Source organism: Callithrix jacchus, chromosome 7, assembly GCF_049354715.1.
Source record: "Callithrix jacchus isolate 240 chromosome 7, calJac240_pri, whole genome shotgun sequence".
NCBI lineage: Eukaryota > Metazoa > Chordata > Mammalia > Primates > Cebidae > Callithrix > Callithrix jacchus.
The window spans coordinates 18,799,601-18,825,752 of NC_133508.1; the positions used below are offsets into that span (position 1 = coordinate 18,799,601).

The 26,152-nt window shown below is 43.5% G+C and overlaps 1 protein-coding gene across 17 annotated transcripts in view; it reads left to right on the forward strand.

Moving 5' to 3' along the window:
- Positions 1 to 26,152, forward strand: part of SLC39A12 (solute carrier family 39 member 12) — a 147,883-nt gene that overhangs the window by 56,958 nt on the left and 64,773 nt on the right. For 5 of the 17 annotated variants that reach the window (XM_078329548.1, XM_002750076.6, XM_078329550.1 and 2 more), the window contains exons 1-3: positions 14,736 to 14,841; positions 15,695 to 16,041; positions 24,409 to 24,690. In XM_078329548.1, the coding sequence (XP_078185674.1) occupies positions 15,781 to 16,041; positions 24,409 to 24,690 (543 nt within the window). In that variant the 5' untranslated portion in view covers positions 14,736 to 14,841; positions 15,695 to 15,780. Of the gene's footprint in view, positions 1 to 3,684; positions 3,769 to 5,004; positions 5,136 to 6,081; positions 8,602 to 11,932; positions 12,121 to 14,735; positions 14,842 to 15,694; positions 16,172 to 24,408; positions 24,691 to 26,152 lie in introns of those variants that run through there. The other 12 variants (XM_035306887.3, XM_078329553.1, XM_078329551.1 and 9 more) reach the window with 10 other exon arrangements.

Genomic DNA, 26,152 nt, shown 5'->3' on the forward strand with positions numbered 1-26,152 from the left:
AAGGAAAGAAGAAAAAAATGAGTAAAGGAGAGGAAGAAAGAGGAAGAGAAAGAGGGAGAGTGAGTGGAAATATTGCTTTATTCTTAAAAAAAAATGGGTATTAATAATGGCCAATCAATGTTTCATTTAAACCTATGAGTACGTGTGATGTGGTATTGACTAGAATGTATATTTTGTGTTTTTAAAGTGGAGAGCTCTATAAATATTTATTAAGTTTACTTGTTCTGGATCTGAGTTCGAGTCCTTGATATCCTTATTAATTTTCGTCTCATTGTGTCTAAGTCTCTATGTATCTGGGTGTTAGGATCATTAGCTCTTATTGTTGCATTGATCCTTTTACCACTATATCTTTGTTGCTTTAAAATCTATTTTATCCGATACGAGAATTGCAACTCCTGCTTTTTATTTATTTATTTATTTATTTTTGCTCTCCATTTGGTTGGTAAATCTTTCTCCATCCCTTCGTTTTGAGTCTTTGTGTATCCTTGCCTGTGAAACAGGTCTGGATGTAACATGCCGTTGGGTTTTGGCTGTGTCTTTTGATTGGGGGATTTAGTCGATTTCAATTTAGGGTTACTGCCCTTTGATGTTAACTGGCTGTTTGATCCATTCGTTGGTGTAAATTCTACTTTATGTTGGTGCTCTATACTTTTTGGTATATTTTTAGAAGGGATGATGCTGGTTGTTTCTTTCTGTGTGTAATGCTTCTTTCAGAAGCTCTTGTAAAGCAGGCCTGGTGGTAATAAAATATCTGAGTTCTTGTTTGTTCATAAAAGATTTTATTTTTCCTTCAGTTGTGAAGCTTAGTTTGGCTGGATATGAAATTCTGGGTTGAAGGTTCTGTTCTTTGAGGATGTTGAATATTGGCCCCCACTCTCTTCTGGCTTCTAGAGTTTCTGCTGAGAGATCTGCTGTAAGTCTGATAGGCTTGCCTTTGTGGGTAACCTGACCTTTCTCTGTGGTTGCCCTTAGTATTTTCTCCTTCGTTTCAACCCTAGTGAATCTAACGATTATGTGCCTTGGGGTTGCTCTTCTTGAGGAATATCTTTGTGGTGTTCTCTGTATTACCTAGGGTTGAATATTGACCTGCTTTGCTAGTTTAGGAAAATTTTCCTGAATAATTTCCTGAAGGGTATTTTCCATCTTGGATTCATTCTCTCCGTAGCATTCAGGCACACTTATCAAACGTAGATTTGGTCTTTTCACATAGTCCCACATTTCTTGGAGACTTTGCTCATTCCTTTTTATCCTTTTTTCTCTAATGTTTTCTTCGTGTTTTATTTCACTAAGTTGGACTTTGACCTCTGATATCCCTTCTTCTGCTTGAACAATTCCAGTGTTTAAACCTGTGCATACTTCTCGGAGTTCCTGTATTGTATTCTTCAGTTCCATTAATTCACTCATACTCCTCTCTAAGTTGTCTATTCTCAATAGGATTTCATCAAACTTTTTTTCAAAGTTCCTAGTTTCTTTACATTGGGCTACAACATGTTCTTTTAACTCACCGAAGTTTGTTATTATCCATTCCTTGAAGAGTGATTCTGTCATCAGGATGCGCTCGTTCTGCATAAAGCCTTGTTCCATTGTCGATGTGGAACTGTGATCATCTTTAGAGGGAGAGGCGTTCTGACTTTGAGTATTCTCAGCTTTTTTACGCTGGTTTCTTCCCGTCATTGTAAGTTTATCCTCCTGTGGTCTTTGAATTTACCAACTTTCAGATTAGGTCTCTTGAGTGGGCGTCCAGGTTGTTAGTTCCCAGGGCCAGAGCAGCGGTGTTAAAACTGATGGTGCTTTCTGCCCAGGATTCTCTTGTCTGGCTTCCTTCTTGTGTCCGTAGTGGGAGACTCTGCCTTCCTGGGGCTCCAAACCTCGGTCAGAAGGGGAGCCAGTCCCGTTTACTCTGCGCCTCTGCGCCGAGCGCTGCTGTGCCAAGGTGCCATCACAGCCCCTGCGCCAGGCTCTGGTGTCGTGTTGGGGGCCCTTGTGGGTCCTCCGAACCGGTTTACTCTGCTCCTAGAGCTGCCGCCCCGAGGCGCTGGCGGAACCGCTGCGCTGGCCACGAAAGTTGCGCTGGCGACCCGTGTGATTCCTCCACTGGGGATCTTCTGCTCCGTGAGTGACCAGAATTTGTCTGAAAGTGTGGCGTCATCTAGTTCTCTGCACCTTCACTGAGAGCTGCAGTCCCGAGATGTTAGCGATCGGCCATCTTGGATCGGTCCTCACCTTATTCACTCTTTGTCTTCAAAGGTAACTGGGCACCTGTATGATGATTTGCTAAGTCTGACAACCCTCATGAGGGTAAAGTGAAGATTAGAAAAATACTTAAATGTAATAAGCAAATATGCAAAATGAGGACAACTCTGTTCCCATTTTGCAGACAAGGGAATTGCGCGTTAGGGAGGTGACTTGCCCCAAGGCCACACTCAGAAGTGTCAGAGTCAGGATTTGAACCCAGTCCTGATTCCAGGGGTTTCAACTTCACTGTTGTGTCCAGGAACACCCCGCAGTCCTACTCCTGTGTGTGCATGTTCTGTCTTGAATATAACCCTCTCCCCATCGTGTAAGTGGGCCATTCCCTTCCCTGACATTGAAGGACCCTGTCTTCAGCAGGGACCTCCTGACCCAGCAGACCCCCATGAGCCCAGATCCCTGGGACCTGGTGGCTGCTTTTATCACATTCCCTGACTTTGCATCTTAGGACCCAAGTCTGACCCTCTTCAGGATCTGCAGCTGTGTTACAGGAAAGGGGACCCGATCCAGACCCCAAGGGAGGGTTCTTGGAATCACCTGCAAGAAACAATTCAGCATGAGTCCCTAAAGTGAAAGCACATTTGTTTGTTTCTTTGCTTGTTTTGTTGTGTTGTTTGCTTTGGTTTTGTTTTAGAGATGGAGTCTCACTCTGTTGCCCAGGCTAGATAGAGGGTAGCGGTGTGATCTTGGCTCACTATAACCTACGCCTCCGGGTTCAAGTGATTTTTCTGTTTCGGCCTCCCGAGTAGCTGGGATCACCCACAGTAGTGCATGTCACCACACCTGGCTAATTTTTATATTTCTAGTAGAGACGGAGTTTCACCATGTTGGCCAGGCTGATCTCGAACTCTTGACCTCAGGTGATTCACCTGCCTCAGCCTCCCAAAGTGCTGGGATTACAGGTGTGAGCCACAGAGCAAGTTTATTCTTTCCCAAAAAAGCAAGTATTTTAGGAAAGTGAAGATAAAATAGCTACTCCGTAGAGCAGCCCAGAGGGTGCTGGTGCCCATCTTTAGGGTCATTTCTTCATGACATGCAGAATGAGGGTAGACTATTCATGACTCTTCTTTTGTGGATCATATAGGGAAACTTTCTGATGTTCCCATGGCATTTGTAAACTGTCATGGCGCTGGTGGCAATGTAGCAGTGAGGATGAGCAGAAGTCACTCTGGTCGCCATCCTGGTTTTGGTGGGTCTTGGACTGGCTTCTTTTCTGCAGCCTGTTTTACTGGCAAGGTCTCTGTGACCTGTAACCTGTGCCGCCCTCCTGTCTCATCCTGTGACTCAGAATGGCTTCACTGCCTGGAAATGCAGCCCAGTAGGTCTTAGCCTCCTTTTACCAGCTCCTGTTGAAGATGGAGCAGCTGTGGTTCACAAGCCTCTGGCAGCTGTGCTTCTTGGGATCTCCTGACAGTCTGTCCCCTCTGTCCCCAGCTCCTGGGTCCCTCCATCATCACTGTCTTCCTGAGCCACCTGCCTCTGAGTTTCTTCATCACCAAGAAGAGGAATCACTGTCAGGTTCGGCTTTTGGGAAAAAGACAGACCAGGCAGGAAGTAGGGAGGAAGACACAGGCCCTGGTGTGGGCGATGGGGAGGGCAGAGCTGAGTGGGAGCTGGTGGGTCTGGCTTTGTTCTTGTCTCTGTGAGTGGCCCATTGTGCAGACCTGCCCCGCTCCTTCCCCATCGCATTGGATGGTGGGTCTTCCCTCCAGTGTTCAGACCCCAGGCCCTGGTTCAGATCAATGCCTTTTTCTCCTGCACCCCATCAGTCAGCAGTTTTGCTTGGAGTCATCTTGAAAATGCATCCGGCAGCAAGGCCCTGGCTCACTCCTTACTTCTGCCCCAGCCTTTCTCCACTTCCAGTCACAGGAGACCTGTGTGAGCTGAATCCATTGCACCCTCCTCTGTTCAGACCCACAGTGGCCCCATTTTCCTCACTCTGAGCGAAAGGCCCCACAGTGGCCCACCTGGCCCGCCCTGAGCTGCCTCATTACCTCCAGCCTCACCTTCCACCCGTCTCCCTCCCTTTTCCACCTACCCCCCTTCCCCATCCTCACACCTGCCTGATGTTCACACATCTCTCCAGGCATCTGCTTTAGCTGTTCCCTCCTCCTGAACCACCCTCACTCCAGAAGACCCTTGTCCCCTCCAGCGCCCCCTGCAGTCAGGGCCACCTCCATCACCATTGTCCAGCAAGGGCATGACCCGCCCATCCCTCTCCTCCCAGCAGCTCCCTTCCTTGGCCTGTCCTGGGTTCGTTTTTGCTTTTCCCCAGCACTTCCCACTTCCTAAAGGGCCCTGCAGGAAGCACCTGGCAGGGGCTGATGGCCCTGCTCTCCTTAGTCGGGAAGCTCCACAGCAGCATGGGCCACTCCCTGTGGTAGACACAGTATCTAGTTAGTTCTTATGCAGAAGGTGCTGGACCGTGTTTGAGAACTACGGAAGAAGGGAGGGAGGGGAGAAGGGAAGGAGAGAGGAAGGAAAAAAGGGAGGGATGGGGAGAAAGGAGGGAGGGGAGGAGTGAAAAGGAGGGAGGGAAGGAAAGATAGGAAAGTTGAGGACAGATGGAGGGAAGGAAAGAGTTGAACAAGGAAGAGACGGAATGAGGGAGGAAAGAAAGGGAGGAGAAGGGAAAAAAGAAAGGACAGAAAGGCAGGATAGTAGAAGAAAGGAGTAGGGAAGAAAAAGAAAGGCAGGCGGGAGAGAGGGAGGGAGGGAAGGGGAATGGAGGGAAGAAACTTATTTTCTCTCTAGGTTCAGCTGTCCCAATGTCCATCTGTCACTTGGACTGTATCTCCAGCCTCCGGCATGGCCTCCTCTGGGCACGGTGGCTCACGCCTGTAATTCCAGCACTTTGGGATATCGAGGCAGGTGGATCTCCTGAGGTAAGGAGTTCAAAACCAGCCTGGCCAAAGTGGCAAAATGATCTCTCTATTAAAAAATACAAAGATTAGCTGAGCATGGTAGCAGGCACCTATAATCCCAGCTACTCCAGAATCTCAGGCAAAAGAATCACTTGAACCCAGAAGGCAGAGGTTACAGTGAGCCCAAGTCGTGCCACTGCACTCCAGCCTGGTAACAGAGAAAGACTCCATCTCAAAAAATAACAAAATACCTTCTCCAAGCAGCTGCCTTCTGATGATGCCCCTCTGCCGGTGAAGCACAGACCCCGAACTCCTACCTGACCCTAAAGTGCCAAGTGACCCTGCCCACGCACTCCTCTAGCCACACTGAGTGTCCTCTGAGTCATGCTGCTCCCTCTGCCTAGGTGTTTGCTGCCCCCTGTCTCAGAGCCTTCACTCCCTCTTCCCAGCTCCATCCCCTTATCCTCTGCCTGCCCAGCATCCACCTCCTGGTCGTTTAACATGTAGCTCAGGTTGTAATCCCAGCACTTTAGGAGGCCAGGGGCAGAGGGTCACTAGAGCCCAAGAGTTTGAGGCCAGCCTGGGCAACAGAGCGAGACCCCACAACTCCACCAAAAATTGTAAAAGGAAGAAAGAAAGATGTAGTTCAGGCATTACCTACCTCCAGGTAGCCTTCCTGATGGCATTATACCCAGGTGGGCTCAGGGGCAGCCTTTGTGCTCTGGGCATCAGAAGCCGCCTCCCTGGGGCAGTGGTCTTGGGTCAGCGGTCCCGGGTCAGCTTCTGCAGGAGTCCAGGCACAGGATGAGGGTGGATGGATCAGGACTGAGGGTCAGAGATGCGGAGAGGCAGACAGCTTTGGGACGCAGTTGGTGGGATCAGTGGGATTTGCTGCAGGGTGACTGTCAGGGTGCAGGGGAAAATTCTGGACCAGCCGTGTCTTCATCTCTCTTCCCTTCAACCCCAGGAGAGCAAATGAGGAAGAAGGACTTGTGGGCCCGGCTCACCAGCTCCATCCTCAGGAACTCGAGGACCATCAAGTTCCATGGCTGTGAGGGAGCCTTTCTGGACAGAGTCCTGGGCATCCGAAGCCAGGAGCTGCGCACCTTGTGGACCTCTGGCCTCCTCTTCTCCGTGTCGCTGGTGTCCTTCCAAGCGTCTACATTTCTGGTTCTGTCACTCTAGTCTCTATACCGAGCAGGACTGGGGAAGGAGAGTGGGGCTTAGGAGGTGAGGTGGTTGGAGCCTCCCAGATCCTATCACCCTGTCCATCAAAACCCACACATTCTGGATCCTGTTCTCTCAGGGTTCCTGCTGTCTTCTGCGTGAATGAATTAATCACATTATTCTGGTGAAGGTGACAGCGGCCGGTGAGGTCTGCTGTTCTGAGAGTTCCAGGCTTCCGCTGATGTGGGGAGGAGGGTTCAGGTGCAGACAGGCTGCAGAGGTAGAATACAGGGTCTGAGTGGCTTTTCTGCTGCTGGCCAGCAAATGTCCACAGCCACCCTGTCACTGACGTGATCCTTGTCCTGCCATTCTGTCATTTATTTCTGATGGCTGTCAGCACACTCTTCCTAAAGCACAGCTTTCAGAAGAATTTAAACATGTTGATGCATAGGCCAGGCACAGTGACTCACGCCTGCCATCCCAGCTCTTTGGGAGGCTGAGGTGCCTTGAACCTGGTTGGTGGAGATTGCAGTGAGCCAAGATTGTGCCACTTCACTCCATCTTGGCCGATGGAGCAAGACTTGTGTCAAAAACAAAACAAAACTAAACAAAAGGACCATGAATGGGACCAACACCTAGGGCCCTCCCATGCTGTTCTCCCCAGGAGTCCCCACGCTCAGCCCTCATGTCCGTCACCTTCACAGAGAGGCCTTTCCTGACCACCTTCACCACCACCTGAGCACCCTTGCTCATGCTAATGCACTCTAACCTGCACCTGATTTCTCTTTACTTTTTTATTTTTGAAGACAGAGTCTTGCTCTGTTCCCCAGTCTGTAGTGCAGTGATGCAATGTTGGCTCACTGCAACCTTCACCTCCCAAGTTCAAGCAATCCTCCCACCTCACCCTCCTGAGTAGCTAGGATTACAGGCAGGTGCCACCACATCTGGGTCATTTTTTTTGTACCTTTAGTAGAGATGGCATTTCACCATGTTGGCCAGGCTGGTCTTGAACTCCTAACCTGAAGGGATCCATCCACCTCAGCCTCCCAAAGTGCTGAGATTACAGGCGGAAGCCACCGTACCTGGCCATACCTGCTTTAGTATTTATTTGTCATAGCGCTCTCCACCTGATGTGCCGTCTGTGTTAATGGTTTGTTTATGGATCTCCTGTCTCCCCCCCACCCCCGCATTAGAATGATGGATCTATTAGGAGAGCAGTAACTTTGTTGTGCTCATTGCTGTTTCCCCAGAGCCTGGAACCCTGCCGGGTATATAATAACCAGGCAGTAGTTATTCACAGAATGAATGAATGAAAGGATAAATAAATGGCCGGGTGCTGTGGCTCATGCCTGTAATCCCAGCACTTTGGGAGGCCGAGGTGGGTGGATTGCTTGAGGTCAGGAGTTTGAGACCTGCCTGGACAACATGGTGGAACCCCATCTCTACTAAAAATAAAAACGTTAGCTAGGAATGGTGATGCACGCCTGTAATCCCAGCTACTTGGGAGGCTGAGGCAGGAAAATTGCCTGCACCCAGGAGGTGAAGGTTGCAGTGAGTCGAGTCGAGATCATGTCACTGCACTGTAGACTGGCAGAAAGATAGAGACTGTCTCAGAAATAAATGAAAATAATTTTAAAAAGGAATGAATGAAAGACAAGAAGGCCTAAATAGAAGGAATAAGTTGCAGTAATCAATAGTGCACAAGGGAAATTACAGTGAATGAGAATTTATTTGAATATTTCAAGATAGCTAGAAGAGAAGGATTTTCGTGTTCCCAAAACAAAAGATAAACATTTGAGGTGATGACTGTCTCAGTTAGCCTGATTTGGTCATTACATATTGTCTACAGCTGGGGTCCCCAACCCTCCTGGCCACAGATCAGTACCAGTCTGTAGGTTGTTTTGGTTTTCTTTTTGAGACAGAGTCTCACTCTGTGCAGTGGTGCAATCTCAGGTAAATGTAACCTCCACCTCCGAGGTTCAAGCAATTCTCCTGCCTCAGCCTCCTGAATAGCTGGGATTACAGGTATGTACCACCACACCTGGCTAATTTTTGTATTTTTAGTGGAGATAGGGTTTCACCATGTTGGCCAGGCTGATCCCAAACTCCTTACTTCAGGTGATTTGCCCTCCTCATTCTCCCAAAGTGCTGGGATTACAAGTGTGAGCCATTGCACCCGGGCTTTTTTTTTTTTGACATAGAGTTTTGCTCTTGTTGCCCAGGCTGGAATGCAATGGCATGATCTTGGCTCTCTGCAACCTCTGTCTCGCAGATTCAAGCAACTTTCCTGCCTCAGACTCCCAAGAAGCTGGGATTACAGGTATGAGCCACATGCCAGGCTAATTTTTGTATTTCTAGTAGAGACAGGGTGTCTCTATGTTGGTCAGGTTGGTCTCGAACTCCCAACCTCAGGTGATCCACCTGCCTCAGTCTCCCAAAGTGCTGGGATTACAGGCGTGAGCCACCGTGCCTGTCTCACCTGTTAGGAACTGGGCAGGCAGCACAGCAGGTGAGCAGTGGGCGAGCTAGGGAGGCTTTATCTGTGTTCACAGCCGCTCCTTATTGCTGGCATCACAACCTGAGCTCCACCTCCTGTCAGATCGGTGGCGTTGTTAGAGTCTCATAGGAACGCAAACCCTACTGTAAACAGCACATGCGAGGGAGCTGGGCTGCATGCTCCTTATGAGAATCTAATGCCTGTTGATCTGTCACTGCCTCCTATCACCCCCAGAAGGGACGATCTGGTTTGAGGAAAACAAGCTCAGGGCGCCCACTGATTCTACATTATGGTGAGTTGTACAAATATTTCATTATATATCAAATATCTGTTGAGGACTCCCTGTATGCCAGGTATGATGTGAAAACTTGGGATACAGCAGTGAGAGAAAGATACAGTCCCTCTCCTTGCAGGCTTTATAGCCCGGCAGGTAGACAGAGTTTAACTGCCGACAGAAATAACTTATTTTTATTGAATGGAACAGAATGAAGGAAACTTACAGGAAGCCATGAAGGTGCACATTGGGAATTATGCCAGGTGTGAGAAAGTAATGCAGAAACTGAAAGATGATGCATGAATCAGTTTAGAGAAATGGAGAATGGAAGGTTGGGAAGTAGTTGAGGAAAAGTTTGTTGGAAGAAGATGCAGAGGCAAAACAAGGTCAAGACCCACTGCTCAGGGTAAGGCTGTCTCATTTTGTGGTTCCCTGTCTTTACAAACCCCCAATTGGGTTTATCTTTTTATATGATTTTCAATTCTCTGAAGTTTAATTAAAAGGAAAATCCTCTTTACTGGTAGAACACAGGATATATCCTCAACCTTTTTGTGTCAGTAGGGGCCAGGGTCTCCTACTAGACATAGCGCATGGAAGAACAGGGTTTTGATGCTATACATCTTTGTGTTATATACAAACTATATCTATAGTCGCATATTTCACTTGGCAGGCCCTAAAATGTGCTTGCTGAATAACTTGTTGAATTAAACTTTTCCATACACTATTTCTGAAAAAAATATATTGTTAAAGGAAGCATTTCTTTGATAAATGTTAAGAATTATTTTTCTCCATTTCTATAATGTTAATCATTCTGTGATTTTCTCTTTTAAAATACTGCTCTACTTCCTTTCCTTTTCCAAACCAGTATCTAGAATCTTAGTGCTCTTTTGCTTTGGGAATTTTTGCACAGAACAAGCAGAACTGATTGATATCAAAGGGACTTTCTGGCCTTTATAAGAGCCAACTTTCATGAAAGAGATGATGCCAGGGGCCCTGAGGATGAGGGAAGAGATGAAAGCATCTTTGAGAGGAGGAAGAAAAGGAGGGAAATGCTGCCTATACAGGCACTGGTTCCAGTGAGAACCGGAGCCTAACACATTGTGCTGAAACGGTGCCCTGGGTGACACAGCCTCTGAAGCCAGGCCTCAGAGGAATGCCTAAAATTGAGACAAACGTTCAGTTTTTGTAAAGATTCTGAGCCCCGTATGCAGAGTGGAAATATCAGAGGCCATCACCAAAACTGGACTAACCAGAAGATGGGGATTAGGATGTGAAGGTTCTTAGCAATTACTCAAGTGTGCAACTGATAATTTCCATGATGTTTCACCTGGGACTCTGGCCCCACCTGAGGATGGACTTTCCCTCCATCAGCCTGCATGGAGGCCCAGAGTTAGACTGAAGGTGACGTTTTTCACATGAGTTTACCATTCTATCACAGCACTGTGGGTAATTGTTGACTGACAGATAAGCCATTTGAGAAAGCAGTGGTTTTCCTCAATATTGGATAGGTGAGTTTAACCAGCTCAAGGGAAAGTACTATTTCCTCAATGAATTTAACATCTTGTAGGAAGAGTTGCTTGATTCACTTGAGGTCCGTGTCCATAGTGCGGGACTTTGCCCACTTCTTCAGCTCAAGGGCATTTTGATACTTCTGTATTGTTGTCATACTGCAATCTTCCATTGCTGGTTCCAGCCCCTCCCCTAATAGGAGGAATTCCATTCATTGATTGATGGCTTCTGATTCTACATTTAGCATTAGATCCCAAAAATGTTCACTTCTGCCACGTTATGATGCAGCAAGGAGGGCTTCACCAGATACCCTCAACCTCAGACTCCCCAACCTCCAGAACCATGAGCCAAATAAAGCTCTGTTGTTTATAAATTACCCAATCTATGGTATTCTGTTATAGCAGCACAAAATAGACTAAGACAATGATTTTTTTCTGGTTGTGCAAAATTATACAAGTTTTCAATAGAATGTAGAAATATAAAAGATAGAAGGAAAAATTACCTACATTCCTACCACCAGTGGGCTATTAATAGTTTATTGATACCCAGTGTTTTTGCCATGAATGTATTTTATGTAGTTTTAATCTGTATATTACACATAAATGCTTTACTTTTTACTACATGTTATAGTAATAATTACAATTTATTTGGTAGAATGCTGTCAATGCCATTAGTCCAATCCACATAAATAACATCAAATTATTCTTTCTTGGAAATAATTGAGTTCACATTTAAATAAAAACTATAATTAAAGGCTATTTAAAAGATAGAAATTTTAACACGAGTCACATAATTTTGATATATCCATCAATTGACACCAAAATCTTAAAAGCAGAATAAAGTATTAAATATCATCCCTCTGGTTTTCTAAAAAAAATTCTGGAAACAGTAATGTTTTTAATTTTTGGAGTAAAAATCTACATCTGATAGTCTTGTACTTTAGTATTCTTTAATATGAAAGTAGAGCTCTTAATTTTAGGATCAAACAAATAAGGCTAATTTAAAAAGAAAAAAATTCTCAAGATTCTGAATGAATATCAAACATTGAAGATGTCCTTTGGTTGGTATTATTTGGAGCTAATTCAGAGGGACTTAAAGGCAACATTAGAGAGTGGGTTAGGAGATAAAGAAAATGTCATTAGAAGTTCCACCTACTTCCCCTGGAGAGAGGAGAGGTGACACACACAGACTTTGGATGTAAATTGTCATACTGACTCATAATTTCCCATCCCTATCCTCAATACCTTATGGTACCCAGTGATCCCCACCTCCTGGTATTCAAACCTATATGGTGTCCCCTGCACTTAAGCATGGGTGGGGCCTGCAATTCACCTCTGACCAGTAAAATATGGGCTGTCACTCTGTGTTTAGATTACATTAGATTGTCAACAACCATATGAACACGAAAGGGATTCTTCCCCAGTTGAGCCTTCACAAGAAACCCCAGTGCTGGATGACACCTGGATTGTAGCCTTGTGACAGACTCAGAAGCAAAGGACCCAGCTGAGCTGTACCTGGACTTGTAACCCACAGAAATCATGAAATAATCCACTTGACTTGTAAGTGACTACGTTTGTGTTGATTTTTCATGCACAAATGGATCACGAATACACCTGCTTGCACAGTGCTTCCCTCATAGTGACTCAGAATAGCTATGAAATGAAGTGCCCACTCCCACCAGACCTCTTGATACCAACTCTGTATTTCCACTAGCCTCTTTTATGCCTGAAAGTGTCACTTTAAGAAACGCTGGTTGGTAGGCTATTATTACTGCCTCAATTTCAGAATTTGTTATTGGTCTATTCAGGGATCCAGCATCTTCCTGGTTTAGTCTTGGGAGGGTATATGTGTCCAGGAATTTATTCATTTCCTCTAGATTTTCTAGTTTATTTGTGTGGAGGTATTTATAGTATTCTCTGATGATAGTTTGTATTTCTGTGGGATAAATGGTGATAGCCTTGTTATCATTTTTTATTGTGTCTATTTGATTATTCTCTCTTCTTTGTATAGTCAAGACCCATCTCATGTGCAAAGACTCATATAAACTTAAAGGGATGGAGGAATATTTACCAAGCAAATGGAAGGCAAAAAAAAAGCGGGGGTTGCAATCCTAGTCTCCGATGAAACAGACTTGAAACCAATGAAGATCAAAAAGACTAAGAAGGGCATTACATAATGGTAAAGGGATCAATGCAACAAGAAGAGCTAACTATCCAAATATATATGCACCCAATACAGGAGCACCCAGATTCATAAAGCAAGTTCTTAGAGATCTACAAAGAGACTTAGACTGCCACATAATAATAGTGAGAGACTTTAACACCCCACTGTCAATATTAGATCAACAAGACAGAAAATTAACAAGGATAATCAGGACTTTAACTGATCTCTGGACCAAGCAGACCTAATAGACATCTATTGAACTCTCTGCCCCAAATCAACAGAATATGCATTCTTCTCAGTGACACGTAACACATAATCTAAAATTGACCACATAATTGGAAGTAAAACACTCCTCAGCTAATACAGAATAACAACAGTTTCTTAGACCATGGTTCAATCAAATTAGAACTCAGAATTAAGAAACTCCCTCAAAACCGCACAACTACGTGGAAACTGAACAACCTGCTCCTGTATGACTACTGTGTACATAACAAAATTAAGACAGAGATAAATAAGTTCTTTGAAACCAACGAAGACAAAGACACGATGTACCAGAATCTCTGGTCCCCACCGAGGGGATGACAGGTGGCACTGAGAGGAGCTGGTAGGGAGCTGTGGTCTCGAGTGCCCCTCTAGTCCTGAGCCTCCTCCCTCCTCGCTTCTCCACCCACTGGACTCTTGGCTTAAAGGGCTTGATTTTCAGTCCAATTCCCTGCTCCCCCTTTTGATTGCTCATTCCAGACTCTGACTCCAGTTAATCTCAGCACAGAGCTCGCAAGACACAAGCCAAGTCCCTTTCCTTGACAGTTTAGTTAAACCCCACTGTTTCCTGAGGGCTTATTACAGAGAAGCCTGGGCTGGGCACAGTGGATGCACCTGTAATCCCAGCACTTTGGGAGGCCTGGGTGAGTGGATCACCTGAGGTCAGGAGTTTGAGACCATCCTGGCCATCATTAAATGGCGAGCCCCTGTCTCTATTAAAAAATACAAAGAAAGGCAGGTGTGGGGGCACATGCCTGTAATCCCAAGGATTTAGGAGGCTGAGTCAGGAGAATCACTTGAACCCAGGAGATGGAGGTTGCAGTGAGCCACAGTTGTGCCACTGCACTCATGCCTGGGCGACAGAGCAAGACTCCATCCTCACCCCACAAAAAAAGGTCTGGAATTTTCTAGGAATATTTGCCTTTTGTATTTCCGTCAGTGTTGCCAGCATTCTCTCAGGAATAGTCCCTGTATTTCATACCCAGTTAGTGATGAGGCTAATTATCCTGATCTCTAGTTTCCGCTCCCTGCCCACCAGCAGATTTAAACCCCTGTACTGTGGCGTGTACTTTGCCCACTGCGAAATCTTAGGGTTTAACTTCTCTTGCCTTCTAGAAAATGAACCACTTTGTTCCTTCAGTCATTTACTCACTAATAACTTGTTGAGAGGCTTTGTTTTGTGGAGCATGAAGGATCTGACATAGTAACTCCTACCAGCAATGCTGGTCTTCACAATATATGCAGCTGATTAAAGTTCCTGGTTTATACCACCTACTTCCCTGGTAAGAACTTCATTCCTTCAACCAATACTTTTCATTTGAAAACATCTAATTATGAAAGCCTTCAATCTTTTAGGTATCTGCATCTTGCAGAATAAATATGGTTCCAAAGAGCCTATCTTTTCGACAAATCCTTGGTTAGAGCCTGGATGAAACAGTTATTACAAAATCAACTAGAGAGAAAAAAACTCTTCATCTAACACTAGTCTTTCTATTCTGAAAGGTGAAATCCTTTGACCTAGATTCTGTCCCTTGCAAGGCAAGTGACAGTAGGTGAGCCTAAAAAAATTGGTTAAATCTTGATCTAAAACATTAAATTCATGGACCACACTGATTTGATTACCCTGAAAACCTACCAGAGAGAAAGTTCTCCCTTTTATCCACCTTCATTGTTACCTTCAGAGCAGCTCTCTCCATAGCAACTGAAAACTTCTCTGGGCTGAAATAATCCTCTCTAGCTCCCAGTGCACAGTCAAAGAATTTTAAAAACAGGGAACTTTGTAACTGAGAAATCGTCTCCAAGATTTAAAGGGCTGTGGAGCTCCAGATAAAGAACCGTTTATCTTTCTTCTGAAGGTAAGCACTGGGGTTAGAAATGGTTGCATCATTCTCTGTCACTTTTAAAATGCTAACATAACAGCCTAAAAGTGTCTTTGGGTTTTTTTTTTTTAATTCATAAAAGTAATCCCAATATCTCTGTTACTAGCCTACAGTCATTTACCTGCTAGCTCATCTCTGGCCAGGATCAGAAGTGAGATGCTGTTAACATTTTACATGCCTTAAGCCATAAACAGAAAGATAATTTTTTCTCCCAGAAAGTTGACTGGTTCTAAAGTTGCCCCCCACTCCTTTAGTCACCACAGAGTGAGCGTGTCTGTCATGTTCTTGAGGTCTTGGAATTCTGTTTTTCTAAGATGCTTCCTACTCTAGAATCTTGACTTTCATTAAACTAAAAAAACAGACCTGTGTTTTCAGAACATTATGATTTTCTTCCAGTACTTTTCCTTGTCTAAAACCTTTTAACATGATGTTGGTGATTCAGTAGAATTTATTTTCTCTTTTTATTTAGGGATGAGGACCACAAATAATTTGGAGTTCTTTATAATGGGATAAATATAAGGTGTTTCCCAACCTGGGTCCTATAACTTGTACCACTTACTGGTAAATGAAGAAACTTACTCTTCTTCATTTGTGATGCTATGTTTAGTTTAGGAAGAGGGAATCTAACAAGCTTTTTGGCTGTTGGGCAGTTTGAGAGTCTACAGCCATGGTACTTTCCTGCCCTTTGGGTAAAAAAATTACCTACAGACCCCATGCTGTGTAGAAACAGCTTGTCATTGCAAATCAGCTTAGCCACCCAATTAATGAGTCCTTTCAAACATGTTGCAGGCACAGTAATTGAAGGCTTTATTTTTCCCCTTTGCCACAGAAATTCCTTTGGTTACAAGTTTACCCTGTAAACGGCAACACACTCATCTCCAACCAAGACAGACTCAAGGTGGAGGAAGTGTGGAAATGTGCTTCTGGACAAAGCTTTCAGTGTCCTGGGTGCCGCTGTTTCTTCTACTGGGCCTTGTTTTTTCCACTGAGACAGACAAACCCTCGACCCAAGACAGCAGAGGTCGTGGGAGTTCAGGCCAACTGGCAGACCTACTGCAGGTTCTCTCTGCTGGTGACCACATACCCCACAGCCACTCAAGAAGCCTCATCAAAACATTGTTGGAGAAAACTGGGTGTCCACGGAGGAGAAATGGAATGCAAGGAGATTGCAATCTGGTTAGTGACATAGAATGGTGTCATGTATCAGGACATGTCCAAACGAAAGCGGTGGATTCTATAGGGTTTTATTTCAGTAAAGCTAAATCACAGGCCAGTCTTCCAATATGCAATGGGGCAATGCATTCTGGTAAGATAATTTCCATATTTGGGATACAGAAAATCATTCAGCAGTCTGTTTATAGCACCTAGGGCCATTTTTGTTGTTGGAGAAGGAATAATGTTTATATGAGGCTTTCTAGAATCTTTCTGCATATTTAGAGGTATTCATTTGGGAGCGTGAACTTTTAGTCCTCTTTTCTGATTAATCTTTTTTAAAGCCGTCAGTGCACCTGCACGTGACTAGTTTTAGATGCTATTTGTTTTCTGGTGCACAATAATGGTGATCTGATATTTGTCCAACGTTAGATTTTTGAGTAGTTTCTCTCTCGGCATGGCATTTTCTAATATTATGCATGAGCGTATTTAATGATTAGATAATCATCTTTTTACCAATGAGGAATCTGAGCCGGGGTGACAGGTGCTGTAGGTGGAGCTGAAGTCAGACCCATGGCTCCTGAGGCCTGATTCATAGCCTGATCTTAGGCTACAAAGTCAAGCTCAACCCTGACTGGAATCAGCTGAGTAGGTTTCCCAAAATGCCCATGTTTGGGCTTCATCCTCTAGAGATTGAGATTTTACTTGCCTAGCACAGAATTTTTTAAAGTATCTCCAGGTCACTTTAATATGCCATCCGTGGTGGCTGAGAATGTTCATTAGGGAGGGTGGGGTGGGATGGTAGGAGGTGAGAGCTCATGTGTTTAAATAACTGCAGAAAAAAATGAGACATACTCCACCATCCCATTACTGACCCATAAAAGCATAAATGAAAGCATGAATATGTAAATAAAACAAAAGTTACTAACTGTCTCCAAAACAAGTTTTGGTATACTTCTCAATCGTGCATAGCTCTGAGGTGGGAGGGGGACGGGGAGGGGAACATTTTCTGACTAAGTGTTTTGTTTCTTCCTGACAGAAGAGGTCTTGCTCATAGAGACTTTTTCTCTGCTTTGTGTGAGCAATAAATCAATAATTATTAAAATACCCAATGGTTCCCAGAGGAAATGTGTTATAATAGGCAACTCATCTGTGATGACATTAATATATATAGATAGCAACATAAGACGTCCCACTGGAAATAACCAGAAGTCATCTCTTATTCATGTCCTCTGAGGATTCGCTTCAGGGGAATGTTCTCCTTTAATGATGTGACATGCCTTATTAAGGCCGGTCCAATATTAGTTTTGCTGGGGCGAAGATGAATATGCAGAATTGTTCTCCATTTTCAGGACTGGGAGAAGGATTGTTTTGCGCTTATTGTTTTCTGTGACATCAGGAGTTTAGCTGATTTGGTCCCCATTTGAACTGGTTCCATCCCTAGGACTTGAAACACCATCTTGAATAGCTTCACCCTCCTTTTCTAGGAAAGAAACTGAGAAGTTAATCTCAGCTTTACCTGCTCAGAAGGCTTCAGTTCACCTGAATCACCCGTCAGGGAGAAGCTTAGGAAATGTGTCCCATCACTCATGACAAGAGAGAGGAAACGGAGTCCTGTTGATTTCACAAACACCCAGTTATGGCGGAAACCACAGGGCTTCAGCGTAGGCTCCAGTCTGTTCTGTCACTGAGGGACTTTGTCTGCTGACAGGCAGGGTTCATGCCACAAATCCCGTGGTAAAAAGAGAGGTTAAGGGAGTTTGTTCATATCCCTAAATATCTGAAGGAAGAGGGAAGTGGGTATCTTGAATTTGTGGGGCGGAAAAATGCTTCCAGTTTTAGGTCTGTGTAAAAAGTGAATTTTTTAAAAAGCCAATCTGAAGTATCTGAGAGCATTGCACATTTAAAATAAATTCAGTCAAGCTGCAGCCTTTGAAAATGAAGAGTTCTCGGCTGATTCTGGCTTTTTCTTTCTTTAATGAGAAGGGTCAGAATATAGTTTTAATGAACTTCATGAGGCATTAAATAACTCCCAAACAATACATTCCACTTCAGTAATTATGAGAACCATAGCCCTACGCAGGTTTCTGAAAGGAAAAGAGCCCTCTGCTGGTACCTTCTACTGTTGGGACATGAGGAGCCTCAGCTTCTTCACCTGGAAGGCTCCTTAGGAGCCCCTCCTTGGGGAGATCTGTGAGTATCACATGGACAAACACGTGTTCCTCAGGGCTCAGACCTCTGTGAGAGTCACATGGATATATATGTGCCCCAGAGGGAGATGGCTGTGAAAAATCACATGGATACATATGTGCTCCCCAGGAAAATGTCTGTGAGGATCTCATGAACACACATGTTCTCCTTAGGAATCAGATCTCTGAGGATCTCTTGGACACACATGTTCTCCTTAGGAATCAGATCTCTGAGGATCTCTTGGACACACATGTTCTCCTTAGGAATCAGATCTCTGAGGATCTCTTGGACATGCATGTTCTCCTTAGGAATCAGATCTCTGAGGATCTCTTGGACACTCATGTTCTCCTTAGGAATCAGATCTCTGAGGATCTCTTGGACACGCATGTTCTCCTTAGGAATCAGATCTCTGAGGATCTCATGGACACGCATGTTCTCCTTAGGAATCAGATCTCTGAGGACCTCATGGACACACATGTTCTCCTTAGGAATCAGATCTCTGAGGACCTCATGGACACACATGTTCTCCTTAGGAATCAGATCTCTGAGGACCTCATGGACACACATGCAGAAAGTCAGATATAGGAGCTCAAGTTCCTTCTGTTCCCTGCATCTCACAGCAATGTCTGATTCCTTGTTTTCCAGGGACACTAGAGCAGTGCCATTCCTCAGAATCTCCCACCCACCTGTGCCCCAGGCCCCTCTCCACTGTCCTAGAGTCTGAGGATTTTAAACCAATTTCTCCAGGTGATTCTTAGACACCTTCAAGGGAGAAAATTACTGCTTTAAAGGTCTCTCCTACACCTGGCCCTCACCACTGACTCATTTGTCATAACTGTCATGGAATAAAGTATGGAAAACACCAAGCTTTGTCTTATTATCTATCAGTTTTTTCTTAATCCTTTTTAGTTAAAAACTTTTTGTCAGTCAGAAAAGCCTCTAAACTAGTACAAACCCTAAAGAGCCAGTACTTGCCATCAGCAACATCTTTCCAGCTCTTTGTCAGGAAAAAAAAAAACAAAAACATGCTTTCTCTCTTCCATTTATAGTCAGTTGTTAGCTACCCCCCCAAAAAAGACCTTATAGAAACCTAAGAAATTGAAAGAGAACAGTCTGTCTCTGTTTTTATAAAGAGGACAGTGTCTTTTAAGTTCTTAGATTTCTATAATATAAGATTTACCCATTACTCAAAATACAATTTTAAACATCTTTCAGTCTAAAACCCCTGAAATTTACCCTGGAGGCCTGACAGCTGTCTTATTAATGTAGGAGAAGACAGCTACCATGCTGCTTTTTGTCCACTGAGGCTCTTACCTGGCATAGATTATAAGTAATGCTGTATTTCAAGGCTGAGGGAGGCCATGTAATGTAGCTATAGGATGTGGTGGATAATTACTACCAAGTATCTGAGTAGCCTGTTTAGCTCGTAAGGGGAGCCTTTCGTTGCATTTTAATCAGTCTTTTCCCAAAGTTTATTTCCTTATAAAGTCAATAAAACTAATTCTCAGAGTCCATGAGGTTTTTTTTCCCCCCCTCCTTAAACCTTATTCCCCCACCTGACAAGATTAAAAGGAAAATCAATGGATTATTCCTGAATGAGTCCATTCTTCTTAAACAAAGAATTGCTTCACCAGAGGGAGCAGCCTTGGACAGATCTTGATGCCTGTGGGGTGGCAGTATTTGCAAAATTTTGCTAAACATCCTCTCCCAAACACAACTGAGCCAGCTTTTAAATCATTAACAAAAACAAATCTAGTGCTGATGAACTGAAATTTCCAGCTCTGCCCTCATCCAGCAGCCTCAATAATGCTTTTTGTCATATCTCTGTCTAGCGGAGGAATTCTTATTTTATGTTAGCTTTTCTGAGGCTTCCACACGTATTCTTTCCTCACGCCACTGCCTTCTGTATTAAAATTAATTGTTTAAGATTCAAATATCATAAAAGGGAGCAAAGTTTCCAGTCCAGTGTTATTTGATTTACAGTTAAGCTTTAATTTAGCAGGCCTCAAAATAAAGCAAATGTGAAGCAACACCTGTTTATTCAAGGTTACCAAAATCTCTGTTCAGACAAAAGAAGGTACTTCTACAACTGTTTCAAGCTTTCCAAAGCCAGAAACCAATTGTACCTTCCAGGTTGTATGCCTTTTACACACAGTTCTGGAATGCCTACCTGCACGGTTGCAGTGAGGACCCTCCTCTCTGCTGTTCTGTGCCATGCATTCCAATTTCAACCCTGGAAAGGCACACGACAAAGACACTGAGGAAGAGTGATGCATGGACAGGAGTCTCAGTATCTCAGATGGGTTGAAAGGTGGCTACATGCTCTGCCCTGTGCTCATCCCCCAAGCCCTGCCACATGTGTGTGGTCTTGTGGCCTCATGAATGCCCTATTTCTTGCATCACCGACACTCTTCTTTCTACCTACCCAGCCCCATCAAGCCACCTGAGTAGCACTTGAAAGTGTAACATAAACTCATTCAGTGCTCTGGTTGTACCATGTTCTTATTCCAATGGATGTTAGATTTGGACCAATCTTGTAGCCATCTAAGTGGCATCTACTCTCATCAAATGGAAGGGAGAGAAAATTACTGGTTGAAGGGGTTACCCATCAGGTATGTCGGTGGGTCCACAGCCTGTGCTCTCCATGGCACAAAAGAAATAAAAGAATGAGGCCTGTTCTTGGAAGAGCAGGAATTGAGACTAGTAATGTTCACCACCATTAGCTGTGTAGCCTTGGGCAAGTTTCTTACCCACTTTAGTCTTGGTTTTCACATATTCTATGAGTAAACTTTTCTCATGAAGAAAGATGTAATTCATGTATTCTTTATAGCATCCTTGCATACTATACATAATTTATTCATTAATCCATGGTGCATTAAATAATTGAGTAATTGGTCTTCTAATTGCTTTATGTTATATAAAGAAAATATTTAGAAATGGCGGATTAAAAAAAAAAGAAATGGCGGATTATTACATAGGCTGGAGACATTTTATTTTTCACACTTAATAGGGTTCTTACTATCAAAAAATTGATTACTTTATGCATTTTTCAGAACCAATTATATACCAAGGAATAACTGAAGGCAAAGGTATGCTGCACATTGCTGGGCACATGGCTACCAAATAATTGTAGCTAATAATACCAGTAGTTTGGTTTCAGGAGCTCATTTGATTCAAATAATGGCTTTATTACTCTTTTGTTTCAACAGATTAACCTTTTGGGTCTTGCCTTGCCGTTGGCTACCAAGGTGTAGACTTTTCTTCTGGGCTACTTAGGGAGCAGAAAAGGGACGCTGAGGTTTTAGAGGTGGAGCCTAATGTCCACATTGAGAGTTGGTCTTGGTGGAACCCCGGGTTCTTGACTCCCTGTAGTTGGGTTCAGAAGGGATTAAATCTGTGTGGTTTTATGAAGAATGTGATTATGCTTTGATTTGGAGATAGATAACATTCGTTTCTTTCTGACTCAGATGATTACATAGCAAATGCTACACAGTGAGTTATACAGCAGACCTGGAATTAGAGCCCCCAAAACTTCCACTTCGAAGAAGACTAGATTAAAATATGTTCTAGTGCTATATCCCCACCATGGGACAAATCTCTCTGGGACTCAGGACAGGAATTTCTCAATGCTTACATTCTGAGGCTATGTTCTGGGGCTGCTTCTCATGTTCTATGAGATTCTTAGGGGCTTCCCAACTGTCTCCAAAGAAAGGTAGCTTCCCTCTTGCTAAGAAAGTTTCCAGTCCACAATTCCTGTGTCTGTTTTCTCACTGTCCCATGTCTCAATGTATCCAATTGCTTATGCCACGTAAATGTCTTGGATTACAGGTGCTGGGCATGTGCTTGTGGTTTGTAAAACAAATAAGGCATCACAGTGTAGGGTAAGAAAGACTCTTTCTCTAATACTTTAAATTCTGTAGCTGGGGCTTGTGAACTAAATGAGCAAAAGGTAGATTAATGAGAAAAAGCATACAAATTTTATTTGATGTTAATATTTTTATGTAGCATAGGGGCATCGTAGAAAGAGTGAAAACCCAAAGAAGGAGGGGCTTGTATACCATTTTAACAAAGAGTAATAAATTGTGGGGATGTGACAAGAGTAAGAAAAAAAGGGAGTTTGGACTAGAGATGGTAAATTGTTTTTTTTATTTTTATTTTTTGAGACGGAGTTTCGCTCTTGTTACCCAGGCTGGAGTGCAATGGCGCAATCTCGGCTCACCGCAACCTCTGCCTCCTGGGTTCAGGCAATTCTCCTGCCTCAGCCTCCTGAGTAGCTGGGATTACAGGCACGCGCCACCATGCCCAGCTAATTTTTTGTATTTTTAGTAGAGACGGGGTTTCACCATGTTGACCAGGATGGTCTCAATCTCTTGACCTCGTGATCCACCCGCCTCGGCCTCCCAAAGTGTTGGGATTACAGGCTTGAGCCACTGCGCCCAGCCCAAATTCAGTGTGATGCTTCTTACATTTTTTTTTTTTTTGAGATGGAGTTTCGCTCTTGTTACCTAGGCTGGAGTGCAATGGGGCGATCTCAGCTCACCGCAACCTCCACCTCCTGGGTTCAAGCAATTCTCTTGCCTCAGCCTCCCGAGTAGCTGGGACTACATATGCGCGCCACCATGCCCAGCTAATTTTTGTATTTTTAGTAGAGACGGGGTTTCACCTTGTTGACCAGGATGGTCTCGATCTCTTGACCTCGTGATCCACCCGCCTCGGCCTCCCAAAGTGCTGGGATTATAGGCGTGAGCCAAAGTGACTAGGAAATTTACATGGGAAACCAAAATGATTTTTAAAACAATTATACCAATGAAGGATTATTTTAGTAAGGTTTATTTGTATAGGTTCATCTCAGCATTAACTCCCCATCTCCAGTGATAACAATGTTCTCCTCTTGCTGATACAGCAAGGAATCCTTTCTCATGGGAAACATATTCCCTGCTTTTAGATAGTAAGGGGAAGGGCAGAGAATCCTTCCTGTACCTGCTGTTTCTCAGTTGCCTTCAGCTCAAAATAAAGAATATGCCACAGTGGCGTATTTTGGGGTAGTATGTTCCAATTCCCTTCAACTAAATCATTTTTAGCAATTTCCCTAAATAGGATAGAAGAGGGGCAGATGGACGTCATTTGTTAAATTTTTATAACACTTAAGTGCCAGATATTGTGCTGTATGCTGAGGATAGAACTGTGCACAAAGGAGATGAAGTCTACCCTTAATGGACCACTGGTTCTCATAGAGAAGAGAAAAAATAAACAAGTAAACAACGCAGTTTTAGAGTATGAGTGCTCTGAAGACATTTTGTTTAATGGTGCATGCCAGAATTGTGCTGTCCAACAGAGTAACCACTAGTCTTCATGTAGCTGTTGGACACTTGATACATGGCTCATCCAAATTTAGATGTGCTGCTAAGTGTAAAATGCACACCAGTTTTCAAAGACTTTGTTCAACAAGAAAAATACAAAATATCTTAATTAAAAAAATGTTGATTACATGCTGAAATAATTTAATCTTAGATATATAAGGTGAAAATATTACAAAAGTTAATTTAGCTGTTTCTTTTTACTTTTTATAACCTTGCTACTAGAGAACTTCAAATGACATATGTGGATCATATTTGCAGCTCGCCTTGTATTTCTATCAGATAGCTCTGTACTAGGGAACACAGGTTGGGAATCTTTAGAAAGGCGTCATGAGAGGGTGACATTTTAAGCTGAAACCTGACAAATGAGGGGAACAAGGAGACCTGGAAGATCATGGGAAAGAATTTGGTGAAGTTGACATAAAACTACGGGGCAGGAGTTCAGTGAGATGCTGGACCAAGGCTAGGAGAAAGGAGGGTAGAGTAGACAGGAGCCAAAGCAAAAAGAAGATTGCAAGGAGTTTGGATTTTGTTCTCAAGGCAAATGGGCATCAATTTAAAAGCCAAAGAATAATCTGTTTTATACAAGGCGACAGATCAACAACCTGTGGCCACTGTAATTATAGAGAGGAAATTACCCTTAGTGGAAAGAAAGGGTCCCTAGAAGGGCATCATTGTTACGTAGGAGTCCAACTCTCTGAATCTGGCTATTGGACCTGCTCGTTTTTCCTTTCTGTTTATAAAATGATACGCGTTGAAGGCCCAGGTGGTCATTTGTGTTCTGGAACTATTTGCTAATCTTTGTTTCTTTTGCTGCTGTTGTTGTTACTGTTTTCTTCCACAGTGCTTTGAACCAGATGCACTATTACTAATAGCTGGAGGAAATTCTGAAGATCAGCTTAGGGAAGAAGTGGTCCAGAGAGCTTCTCTTCTCCTTCTCTATTACATTATTCACCAGGAAGAGATCTGTTCTTCAAAGCTCAACATGAGTAATAAAGAGTACAGATTTTACCTACATAGTCTACTGAGCCTCAGGCAGGATGAAGACTCCTCTTTCCTTTCACAGAATGAGACAGAAGATATCTTGGCTTTCACCAGGAAGTACTTTGACACTTCTCAAAGCCAGGTAAGAAGGCAAAATTGCAAACTGGCTCTGCTACTAAGATGCAGTCCCAGAGCCTTATTTTTTGTTCCTTATTTATTTCTAAGACATTCAAGGACTTCTAAGGGAAGTACGTATTTGTGGGTTTTGGTTATGAGATGTTAAATGACATAATTCAAAATTGTGAGTCCAAAAGAGGAAGTGTAATGACTAATTGGAAGAGGAGTTTTCGCCAGAAGTTGGGTGGGTGGGTAGGCAGTCCAGGTGACAGGGTACTTTTCTTCTGGGTCCTTCTGAGCACTCGAGTCAGTGTGACCCAGCGCTTTTTGACCAGTCTCCAGGGACTGAGCTGTAGTGGTGGTGACCAGGGTGTCTATTTGCTTTGCCTTCTGGCTGGGAAAAGAGAAGGCAGAGACATTTAGAAAGCGATGAATTATCATTAGTTATTTCACTGAAGAGGCAGCTTGCAAAAAGCATTACTCATGGTTGCCAGCCCTAGATGATATCCCTCTGTGGCTTTTGATTTGTGCTGCCTGTGTAGAGGATCTGTTCAAATGTTTTTTCTCTCTCCCAGCTCCCACCTGGTCTCTGTTGCCTTTATTACTATTCTAGCAAAACTGGCCTTTCAGTTAGGTTTTCCCTTTCTGGTTTGCAGTGGGAAATCTCAGCAGATGAAGTTCTCTGAACATAAGATTTATTTAAGCCACAGTTTTTTTTGTTTTTTTTTTTTGTTTTTTCAGTTAATTGAGAAGCCATTATTACATTTTGAAGAGTGTGGGTAAATCACTTTTTTCTTGAATTATTCATAAACATTTATAGACAGATTTAGTTCTTGCTCTCAATTCTGGCATTCCGCAGCTTAACTACCAGCAAACATATCCTCCAATTTGCTGTAAATATGTTTAATTTCTTTTATTGGTAAAGCAAATGAAGAAGTTGTTTGCTCAGGACTTTGTGAATATCACATCCATAGCTCTAATCCTGTTAATTTCAAAGTTCAGTCATAATTCCTATTTTCATTTTAGGAAAAGGGGTTCCTAGGCCCATTCCAGCGGATCATACCTATAATTCCAGCACTTTGCAGGGCTGAGACAAGAGGATCACTTGAGGCCAGGAGTTTGAGATCAGCATGCGCAACATAGAAAGACCTTGTCTCTACAAAAATAGAATTAAAAAAACTAGCTGGATGTGGTGGCATGAGCTGGTAGTCCCAGCTGCTCAGGAGGCTGAGGTATGAGGATCGCTTGTGCCCAGGAGTTTGAGGTTACAATGAGCTACTACATAGCTCTCTAGTTTGGGCAACAATATGAGACCCTATTTCTAAAAGAAAAAAAAAAAGAAAAGAAAAGAAAAAGGGGTTCCTTTACAGAACTGTTTTCTACTTAAACCAGGAGGTGTGCCTACATATACTTTCTTCTGTGCAACATCTATATAATCCAAATTTGATTCAAATTGGCTGCTATGATTTTTTTTTTTTTTTTTTGAG